This window comes from Thunnus thynnus, chromosome 2, assembly GCF_963924715.1.
Source record: "Thunnus thynnus chromosome 2, fThuThy2.1, whole genome shotgun sequence".
Classification (NCBI taxonomy): Eukaryota; Metazoa; Chordata; class Actinopteri; order Scombriformes; family Scombridae; genus Thunnus; species Thunnus thynnus.
Window position 1 is genome coordinate 20,029,156 of NC_089518.1, and position 12,264 is coordinate 20,041,419.

Consider the following 12,264-nt stretch of genomic DNA (forward strand, 5'->3'; position numbering starts at 1 on the left):
GACTTTGTTCTAATAGTATTTAGCCTACATTGTCTGGTCTACTTATGCGGTTTCCTGGAAATACCCACATTTCTTCCACCATGAAGGCAACAATCATTTTACGTATGTGGTGGTCTCGCTGAGCAAACGATGAAGAAAACATTATCAGCGCTGAGATGATGCCAGCCTTTCCGCAGACAGTGGGACTGGACGAAGCCCGCTGTCACACTTATTTATGGCGTCAGTCTGCTGTATTTGAACGATGTACGCAGCTGCCTCTGCATCCCGCTGCTACTTTCTGGTGAGAAGAGAGATATTCAGCCAGACATCCGAGTGGATGGAAATGACACCGCACTGCTCCAAATTCATCCGCTTGAGCGAAGGAGGATAGCCCGACAGGCGAACACATCCTCGTGTTTTGGTGTTTATAACACAATAACAACACAGTTTTACCGCCCTGCATCCACCAGACTCTCACGCAGCACCAACGCAGCGATAACGTTGTCGTATTTGTGTCTCATCACTTTGCAGAGATGTCCTTCACAATGGAGGATAATTTGGAGTCGGGGTGGGTGGCTGTTCGCCCCAATGCGTTTGAGGAGAAGGAAAAGCATAAATTTGTTTTTATCGTCGCGTGGAATGAGGTGGAGGGTAAATTTGCCATCACGTGTCACAACAGGACGGTGCAGAGGAGAAGCTTCGGCAGCAGGGAGGCGACCAGCCAGGATGGGGACAAAACAAAATGGCCCGAAAGTCCCAGCAGGGATAAAGTATCCAAAGGAGGCTACAGGGAGGCCAAAAACAAGTCTCCATCCGTGACAGCGTCCAAAGCAAGTCCTGTCAAAACTGTGATCAAATCTGCGCCATCTCCCCTCAGTCCTGACACAGAGGTGCTGAGGTCACCAAGAGAGGACCAGCTGTCCCCTTCACTGGACAGCTTGGACCTGGAGGAGCTGGATAGTCTGTGCAGGGAGGACTGCAGCTGGGCAGGACTCTTTTCTTTTCAGGACTTGCGGGCGATCCACCAGCAGCTGTGCTCGGTGAACTCGGACCTGGGACCCTGCCTACCGGACTTCCCGGAGGAACCAGCCGGGATGTGGACGGTGCTGTTCGGCCCGGCGGAGGTCTCCGAGAGCGAAATGGATGAGCTGTGCTACAGTTTACAGGTGTACCTGGGCCATGCGCTGGACACATGTGGTTGGAAGATCCTTTCGCAGGTTCTGTTCACGGAAAACGACGATCCTGATGAGTACTACGAGAGCCTGAGCGAGCTGAGGCAGTCCGGGCACGAGGAAGCGCTCAACCGCGCGACAAAACATCTGCAAGAGGTGAGAATGTGATCCTACCACAGCATCTCCATGACTGCACCACCTCAGTCTGAGCTCATCTTTAGTGTGTAACAATCATACAGTTACTCATCTGGACGACTGGGATCATCCCAGTTCATCAACAGTCTTTTTGCTGTGTCTTACCACAGTGGTTCTCAAACGTTTTCATGTAAGGACCCCTAAACTGACACAAATTAGACAACGGACTCCCCAAGATTTTGTCCCAGAGTCTCCCGTCTGATAATATCTTTGCTTTTAGATGTTTTATTACAGAAAGTTTATAAAACCCATGACCAAAATAATCATGGATGGAATCATAGTGAAAATTAATTATTCCCCTTTTTGCTGGGGACCCCCTTGGACCCCCCTCAAGGACCCCTGGGGTTCCCCGGACCTCAGTTTGAGAAGCACTGCCTTACCACAGTGGTTGTGAGGAAGTATCATGCACTAGTAATTAATCTGAGGTAGACAGTTTCTATTTATCTTGAATGTTTACCTTTAATGGTTATAGTGTGAAGTGCAGAACAACACAGTATACAGAAAAATTAACAAAAAATTGGTAAAAGATGATGATGATGATGGATGAAAAGTAGATATATTTTAAGCAAAACTTCATATTTTCTTATTTGGTCATTTTTAATAAGAGGGTTCGACCCAAACTAAAATGGTGTGGTTTTTTTTCTTGGGTAAACTAAGTATAGATGTGTTGACCATCCAGTACATTCATATCACATGATCATTAATAAAAGAAGGAGTCGTCTTCCATCTTGTCAGGAAGCTGCAGGGATGTTTCATTGGCCATGCAAAGTAAAATCAGGTGACGTTTATGAGGTAATACATAACTCTGGTGGCCATATTACCTAAAGGATTAGAAGAACCGTCCGTGAGGAAAAGAAGCCAGTCAAACAGCGATTTAGCAGCAATTCTGATCCTATGACAGAAGTATCTCGAAATATTGAATGGAAGATAGAAAGATCAATATCACACTGGCCAGCTGGTAAGAGAAGAGGAATTTATAAAATTATGCTGTACCTGTAAGTACCTTCCTCGTGGAGTCTTGCACACACACACACACACACACACACACACACACACTTAAAGCGTTTCTTTTCTTTCAGCGCAGTCATCTTCTCTGACAGTCCTGCAGCTTACAGGTTTCTATTATGACTTTATCTATTGTCAACATGTAGTTGAGGCGTCCATATGATTCAGTATGAAATAGCTACGATTTTAAGGGGTTAATTTTGGTTATTTATATCTACAAGACTTGGTTAACACACTGTATTTAAATTTTTGATGACATGGAGCCACTTAATATCAGAGCTTACATATCAGATTCCTTTCTCTGTCTCTTTTGTTCTTATTATATTTCATTCTGTCTGTTGGTATATATATACATATGATACATGGATAGATATGAAGCAGAGATGCAAAGAAATTTTGACATATCCATGTATCAGTAAAGAATAATTGATGAATACTGCTATATTTGTTATTAATATTTTTTTTAATTGAAAATAGCATATTTATTCAACAGATCAGCATTCGAATATTCAAACGTGCTCATCACATATAGCTTAGTGTGCACCAGAGGGGAGTGAAAAATCATCAGTCATGACGGCTAAACACAAGAAACAGAAATATAATCTTCTTAAAAGAGTTTTGTCTTTTTAAAGAATATAATATGTGGTAGAAAAATATTACAAAATGAACTGCAATATGTCAGCAAATGTAGTTAGTAATAACATGTTACTGTGTCAAAAAAACACAGCAAAGAATTGAAACTTCCACGTTCTGACGTTCTCATGCAGAACATTTATGTACGGATGGAAAAAAAGCTGCAGTTATAATATTAACAAACACTTCTGTGAAACATGTCTGTGTATATAATATAAACACACACTAGCAGTGATTTGTATCTTGAGTCTTCGACACAGACAGACAAACAGTGAAGACAGGATCCTGACGCGCACCAGACCTGCTCCTCTTACACACCAAACAGGAGCAAGTGATTGATTAATGCTCTTAATATAAACAGACATTATACTGATACTCGCTGGCTCTCAACGTGTTCTACTAATCAATGGCGTTACATTAAAGCAGCCTCAACTTATGGAGCCAGACAGTGAAAGAAGTCCTCTGGAGTGAGGGAGGGGCGTTAATGAAAGAGCGTTAACAAGGTTCCTTGTATTTATGGAATAAATATATTTCAAATGCATGCATTATTGAGCAACAACATGCCATTTTAGCTTAACCATTTCTTTAATACCCACATATCAATTGTGAATGCTGCATCCAACCGTCCCACTGCGTGACCTGAATCCCTTCGTAATTCCCAAGTAATTTCAAAAGATATAAACAGTCAAATTAAATAAAATCTGCTTGAGTTGTTGTTTTACATCCACAGGACACAGTAGAGTTGTTTTTTTTTTGATATGTGCGTGTTATTACTGTCACTGCAAAATTAAGAGAGAGTAAAGAGTTAGGGGTTAGATTTGTTTATGTTATTTTCTGGCAAAGGCGTTTCCTCTCTGCTCTACTTTTGGCAGTGAAATGAGGCCATGAGTAGACGAATCAACCACATGTCATTCCACCCAGTCAGTCCCACACCCACTCCAGTCGACACAGTTCAGAAGTACACACACACCCAGAATTAAAAAAAAAAAAAAAGACAGAAAACCAGACACAGGAAACTGTGGCTCACTGCCCTTCCTGAGCAAAAAAAAAAAAAAAAAACATCTAATAGCAGAGCCATCACTGTCAGAGAATGTCTGCCAACCAGCCAGAGCTCATCTGCTTCAATTGTTTCAATAAATGACAGTCGCTGTACAGGATTGTTTGAAGAAGTGAAGTGTTTCGTCCTGAGGATGGACAGGACAGCCCGAGTCTGCAGTGACATTGCTCTGTAGTTGTTGTGTATCCACACACACACACACACACACACACTTTGTCCTATTGATCCTCTCACTCCATTTGAGGGCTGAGTTAATGGCTATTTCAGTGCTTGCTGGTAGCCTACAGGATTGTTCAGTCTGGCAAAAATGTGTGTGTATTGATCTTGTTCCCAGCAGCAGAAATGACTCTTGCTCATTCAGCCACAGTCTGTGTGCTGAGAGACTGCAGTCCTATAGTCCTATTATTTACAGTTACACAAAAAAATCCTTTTAGTCTAACAGCAAGGCGCAAGTTTCCATTCAGAGCAGAATGACAATAAAAGATGTATTTGACTGAGTTCTTCTGTGTGCTTCACTGTGACTGGTTTACTTGACTCTCTGACACCGTCACACTGTGATGTTATCTTTGATGTTGACAAGTAGCAAAAAGGAGATGTTATCCATATTTCTTGCAACATACACAACAGTCAGCAGACAGCTGGAAAGATATTAAGTGCATTTGGATGTTGCATTACAGCCACTTGTGTTTGCCTCTTGCTCAGTGTGAAAGTTTCTCATTTGTTTATCAGAAGCTTCAACAAATATTTATATTTTTTCCAAACTAGGTGCTCCCAGCTGTCTGGTTGTTTCTGTCTGGACCTATTTGGCATCCCCTTTTACATTTGATGTGGATAATTGCATATTCCATATGGATAAAGTCTCCATGTTTTCTGATGATTTTTTTTATATGTAGCAAACAATAATAATTTCCTTTTTGTGTACGTGATGCAGCTGATGGAGAAACACAAGACCATGGACAGCATGGTGGAGCTGTTGGAACTGTATGAGGAGGAGGACCAGGCCTATGGAGGTTTGCTGGAGGCCTCCACACAGCTGTACCAGTACCTGCTGCAGCCCTTCAGAGATATGAGGGAACTAGCTATGCTACGCAGACAGCAGATCAAGGTAATCATTTGCACCAGTTTAAGTTTAGAGAGGCCAGGAATTTGCCAAAACCTCTTTGGCCTTTTACCAAGCCTCTTCAACTTTTTGAGGTCTTGTTAGTGTCAGCATGTCGACAGTAACAAGTACTCAGTATACACACATACTGTAGATGGTGATTTCATTAGTGAAAAAATGTGTAATACGTCATGCACATCCAAGTAGGAGAAAATGACAAATATGACAGTGGTGTTTTTGTTTCCAGATGTTCGACCCTCTTGTGGTAGACCATGTCGGGGCTTTTTCTGAGTCCAGGAGTCACTCAGACGCTATGGTTAATTAGCATACATGGGAAGCTGTATTTCCCTGCAGGAATGGTCATTAAGCACAATGGATGGTCACAGGAAGTTCTCATGCCTCTGAAAATAGGGTCTGCTCTGCGTGTGTGCATCAGTGTGTATGTTTGACTGTGAAGTATCATGCAAAATGAATTCTCTGGAATATTCCCATGAGATGCTTTATGTTTAAAAAAAACAATGGGAGAGTAATGAGATGTATCTAATTTCAGTGAGAAGAGGGAGGCTGATGAATGGATAAATGATGGAAGAGCTTTGTTCGATCATTGCAGTGCTGATGGCACATTTATATTTAGCTCAGTGACACACACAGCACATCAGTTAAAAAAAAGACTTTAAAACCACATGACCACGTAGCATCTGTTTACAAAGAAACAAACACATGTACATATATATATATATATATATATATATATATATATATATATATACTACACATACCACCAAAAAAAGCTTTTCCCAACCTATAAATACATGTCTGTCAATTTCCACAGTGTCTGAAGCACTTCTGGGATGTGGGCTTTGTGGGTTGAGTGACATGCTGTGAGCTGGAATTAAGGCCCATAGATCTCCAATTTCCTGCAGTCTCACAAAGACATGAATAAATCATGTTGTGTATGGTCCTATAGGTTTACTCCAGGACTAGACTAGACTAGTCTAGACTAGACTACTACTCACTAGAGACTTCCGCCAGCCCAGACCGCTAATTTCTGGTTTAGCCTTCTGGCTATCTTGAATGGGGATAAAACAATTAATTCGAGCAGCTCTTCTAGACTTTCAAAATGTGATTGAACCAAATGCATCAAATTGTGATAGTGAGTCATTTTGCAGAGGTTTTGATGCTCAAAATATTTATCCACCATTTGACAGCCGCTCCTTTTCCCCTGCAGAAAAAATGTTTTTTGGGCCCTTGTCGGACCCGGAAGTTGTAATTACACGGTTTGGGTTGGTTGAGGTATTTTATAAAATAAATATGGAATTACGGAAATAAAGCCTAATTAAGCAAATCATGTCTCATTTAAAAAATGTTGTATTTATCATAATTTGTTGTATTTTTCAATTTAAAACAAATGAGAATTATGATTTTAAGTGCATGTTTCCTGACACATTAACATTCAAACTGCAGGGATATATATTTTAATCTATAACAATAGAGCATATTTTATAATCTCATCACATGTTTTGTTTGTAAAATGTTATTCCGTAAAGTAACTAATAACTAAATTAGATGCTCAATATTAGATGGGATTAAAGACTACAATATTTTGTTCTGCATAGTAGTGGAGCAGAAGTACAAGTATAAAGTAGCGTGAAATGGAAATCAAGTAAAGGTCAACTACATAAAACGTGTACTTACAGAACTCGAGTGTATGTGTTTAGTTACTTTCCACCACTGGTTTTCAATCTTTCGACTGACTAAACTAACGGAAACCAAACTTAACAGATAAGAAAACTAATGTGGCTTAATAAAACATAACTATTGTTATACTGAGGTAATTAATAGCAGATGGTGATAAGATATAGAGCAGGGCTGCTGACTGGATTAGTCTGTTTAAGTACAGTTTGGTGTTAGCTGTATACTTTTTAGTTGAGAAAGCATCTAATCATTTTGTTTTTTCTGTTGACTGAAAGGCGAGCACCGGCAAACTATTCCCAACTTTGACTTTCTAGCTTTACAGTAGGTCAAAGTTGACAGTCAGCTGTGTTTGCTTTAACTTCAGTTCACTTTGTCACTGCTCAGTTGTTTGTTGCACATCGAACTCTACCCTCCTCTGTCACTGTGCTGTCAGACACAGATTTCACTGCAGTAAATCAAGTTTGCTCAGAAACATTTGAGTGCAAGTAATCCCTGAGAGGCTTTGCCAGAAAGGCAAAAACCATAGGTCTCACCAAGATTTGAACTCAGATCACTAGATCCAGAGTCTAGAGTGCTAACCATTACACCATGGAAGCTCCTACCAATGTGTTGAAGGAAGAGGGGCTGTTAAACTACACTTCCGGGTCTATTTATAGCCTGCAGTGTCTAGCTGAGACACAGCATGGCTTTCTCTAACTCTTTTTCAGCTGAATTTTCTTAGTTGTGAGTTTGTCTTTCTCTGTTCCCTTTAGCTGGTCACAAATTCATTTGTAAATATTAAATATTTTTATCTCGCAAATGATCCTATGTGATAAAATACAATACAAAAAATGTCTTTACCAAAAAGCAAGTTTCCATTATCTGTCAACGATCTGTAATTTTGTCAAGTTAAGTATATATGCATATATATATATGTGTGTGTGTGTGTGTGTGTGTGTGTGTGTGTGTGTGTGTGTGTGTATATATATATATATATATATATATATATATATATATACACACATGGAGAGCCTCTACTTTGAGGATCTTCAGTATACAGTGTGGTGAAGTAGCACTTGTACCACATTATCACACATGAAGGTGAATGTTTTCAATATGTAGCATCATTCTCAAAATGTGTGACCCAGCGTTTACTGCCTTCATCCTTTTCAAAAGCAAAACAAAAGTTTGCATGCTCTGACTGTTTCACTATTACCGACAGATGTTGTGAAAAGTGCAGATGAAATTTTATGGTTTTCAGGGCTACAAGTTAGTTTTTAAAAAAGAACATCCTGTTGAGATTTGAACTCAGATTGTTGGCTTTAACTATGTAGCTATTCTCGCATAGTTGTGTTTAGCTACTCATTGTGTCCATTTCACAGTGTGTTTATGGGGCTTTTTTCTGTTTTCTCACTGTACAGAGGCGTGTGCCTCCTCAAATAAATCTATAAATCAACTTAATTGTTTCAGTGAAAACTAATGTGAAATGGGGAGAGAGGAAAGGCCACAGTGAAAAAGATGACTGTAATATGTGAGCTAGTCATAATGTAGAAAATGTGAGAGTGTCGATTGACAAATTAAGATGGCCATTATATAAACTGTATATGTTTAGAAAGAAAAAAAGGTAGAAGGAAGATTGTCAGATTGTCATAGTTAGACAACAAGATGAAATGTAGATAACAAACTGTAAGATAAACAACGGAAATGTAATGTACGCATTGAACATACAGACAACAATCTTGAAACTCACACTTAAAAATGAGAAGCATCAGTGTACTCAGTTTCTGAGTTGTTCAGTTCAAGTGAAATATCTCCATGTTTCCCCTCTTCTTGTGCATTCAGGAGGGCACAGGAAGACAACACAATATATCTGAATAGTTGTATATGGCATGTTTCTGCAAGTTAGTTTTTAGCCATATGAGCAGCGTGGCTCTACTGATGGTGTTGTCGGGCTGTCGGTGGGTCAGTCCACCACTTTGGTCCAGAATGAAATATAAACAACTATCGGATGGATTGCCATGATGTTGGTGGTTCCCTGGTTTTTCCTCTTGTACCACCATGAGGTTGATTTAATGTTTTATAGTGAAATATCTCAACAACTATTTGATGGATTGCCATTAAATTTTGTACATTCTTGGTCCTCAGAGGATGACTGACTTTGGTGATCTACTGACCACATCTCTAGCGCCACCTTGAGGTTGACATTTTTGGCTTTCAGTAAAATGTCTCGTCAGTTATTAGATGAATTGCCATAACATTTGGTACAGATATCTTTGATGCCCAGAAGATGAATCCTAATGACTCTTGATCTAGCTCCACCAGCAGGTCAACATTCTCACCTTTCCAGTGAAATATCTCAACATTTCCTTAATAGATTGGCAGAAAATGTTGTGCAGACGTTCATGGTTCCCAAACGAGTCTTAATGACTCATTTCTTGACTTTTCCTCCAGCGCCACCATGTGGTCCACATTTATGGTTTTAAGGATCTGAATATTCCCCTCAGAATGAATTTTAATCACTTTAAGACCCCTTGACTTTCCCTCTAGTGCTATCATCGTCAAATTTTCAATTTGTCCAAATTTTAGTTTATGACTAAATACCCGCGAAACTAATCACATTCCCATCAGCCCAGCTGCACTTTGTGTTTAGTGCTAATAAGCAAATGTTAGAATGGTAACACCCTAAACTATGATGGTGAACAAGGAAAGACTTTCCTACCAGTTGGTTTAATTCTGCCCTTGATAAAGTCCACAAGATATATGGTAGGTAGCTAAATAACTATGGATCCATCAAGAGTTTTTCATGTGTGTATACCACAACTTACTCTCCTCTGAGTAAGAACATTAAGAAAATTGTTGGAAGGCATTGAAATGTTCTTTGTGTATCCTACTTGTAAAATACTGTCCTCTGACCCCCTGTTTTCTCTCACCACAGAGCTAGAAATGTGAAAGACTTATCTTGTTCGTGCAGATTCTTTTGGCCACCCTGTTCCTACCCAGACAAGTTGGGGTGGAATGACCGGCTTCTTTCCTTGTCACAACTTTATGCATGTGAAAATTCAAAGAAATGAGTATATTCACAAGTCACACTACTGGCAAAACCTACAGCATCAGACAGTGTCTTAGCTGCATATCTGTTGGTGTGATTTTACCTTCTCTCATGCCTGTGTGAGCTTCAGTACATTGATAAAACAAGCAGAGTGGTCAGAGTAAGTATTTTGGAACATAAGAGTGCCATACGCAGAAATGATATGAAGTCATCTGTTGCAAAACGCTTTAAGGAAGCTTTCCATTCAGTCTGAACACATTCTGTGCATTCCAGCTTTTTCTTTTACTCACATTTTTTCACCGTGTCACTTCTTGAGCGTGGTATAAATGGATTCTTTGGCATCTTAAGAGCCTCCTCTACTTTTTTGACAGTGTGCAGGCAAACTCTTCATGGAATGGGACTGTTGTTTTTGGCCAAGCGCAAACCTTCTGACTGTTTTAAACATTATACCTTCTCAACGTCAGCATGTTAGCATTGTCATTGTGAGCGTGTTAGCATGCTGATTGTAGCATTTAGCTCAAAGCACCACTGTGCTAAAGTACACCTGCACAGAGCAGCGAGCTCGGCTATAAACTCTTAGTCTTGTAGGTTTTCATTTAAAAGGTTGCTCCACTAATTAGATTTACTGTATCACAAATCATTGGACATAAAGCGCAGATGTTTTAAATTACACTATGTATAGGAGTGCAGAAAAAAAAGAAAAATCAAAGGAATGAGCGCTGGCATCCTGACACCAGTAAATTGCAGTGGTACGTGATACTGGTGCACTGCTGAGTCGTGCAGTTTGAGCTGAGGTGCAGCGAGGCTATGTGGGGTCAGACAGGGATGGATCTCTAACCTGTGCTGCTTACTTTCCTTCTTTGTCCTGTATTCTGTTTTTCTCTTGTACACCTGGTACTTCACTTTTTCCAGATGTGTGTCGTTCATGAAATATAGTTTATCTGTCTTGGCTACATTTTGATCCGTAAAGTAATGGTACATTATAGTTTGCAGTCATGGAAAAAAGAGATGCGGATATAAATTAGAGGAAAAGGAGAAAGTAGAGCCAAAGATTCCTTTCTCTGTGAATGGTTGATAGAGACATAGCAATGCTGTATATCCCATTATGATCCTTAAGTATCTTCCCAGAGTTCTAAAATGCACAAATTTAAAGATGGAGACAGTCTATAATGCTGTAATATTAATAGTAATATTACAGTAAGGACCATCACAACTAAGATGAGAGTAGTTTTATATTCTTCGCTATATCTGTTTGCTATGTTCAGTCTAAATGGTCAGTATTCTTTTGTAAACATGTTGAAAATGGGGTTGTCGTTGACCTTTTAACACTGACACATTTGCATTAAAGAAATATTGAAAGTTGTGTGTGCATGTGTGTTTGAGTGTATACATGGTAACTTGTACTGTATACTGTCACTGCCAGTGCTGCTGTATGTGGGAATGTAGCTCCCTCTCCAGGCTCACTTTCTTTATTAGCCTCTGACTGTGTGGTATTATTAACATCAGTGAGATTGTATTGGCTGTACGTTGCACACAGGAGCTACTCTTTCTAGCATTTTTATCACTTTGGGCAAAGCCCTTGGTATCCCATAATCCTCAGGTCCAACTTTTGATAACAACACACAGTACTTAAACATATCTATCTCTTAGATCTATGAACTATATTATAATCTTTCTCATAGTCCCTAACTTTGGCTACTGTGGTGTTGTTCTGGGTTTTGCTGAAACCAATAAAATATAAACTATCATCCTCTTTCAACAGATCTCCCTGGAGAATGACTACTTGGGCCCAAGACGGATTGAAGCTCTAAAGAAGGAGGACTCCGACTGGCAGAAGAAAGCTCAGGAGGCAGTCCTCAACATCCAGGAGTTTACTGTAAAATACTTTGAGATCACTGCCAGAGCTCAGAAAGGTACAATGTGCTGTAACTGTCACTGTCAATGTCAAGTCAATAAAGCAGCAGTGGAATGACTCTGAATTATCACACACGTAGTGGAAACACTGGCCTGCTATTGACCTGTGTGTGGTTTTGAACGCCAGGGGTAATATGATTTGGTATTAATGAGGCAGTGCAGACAGCCATGCTTTGACAGAAATGGGGAAACAAGGACAACCTATCGATCAAACAGTTCTGATGTACAGGGTTACTCCACAATGTGCCCCTGCTTATCCCAGTTTTTCTCCAGGTCCATTTATTATCTGACACTTATAACATGAATGGCTTTGAGTGCAAACTGGAATGGGAGAGGTTGTAATGTCCAAATGTGGCCAATAGATGTCTCCCTCCCTCTACATTATTGTATGAAAGCTTTACTCCTGAGAGTCTTTACTTATCATGTTCAAAGAAAAGAAATTGTGGGTGACGCACCCACTGACTGTACCAGAAAACTCTTTGATTGT

General features: G+C 39.8%; 1 protein-coding gene across 1 annotated transcript in view; it reads left to right on the top strand.

Moving 5' to 3' along the window:
* Nucleotides 1-12,264, top strand: part of LOC137195899 (junction-mediating and -regulatory protein-like) — an 18,057-nt gene continuing 5,793 nt past the window's right edge. The window contains exons 1-3 of the mRNA XM_067608609.1: nt 1-1,307; nt 4,973-5,146; nt 11,626-11,776. Of these exons, the coding sequence (XP_067464710.1) occupies nt 513-1,307; nt 4,973-5,146; nt 11,626-11,776 (1,120 nt within the window). The 5' untranslated portion in view covers nt 1-512. The remainder of the gene's footprint in view (nt 1,308-4,972; nt 5,147-11,625; nt 11,777-12,264) is intronic.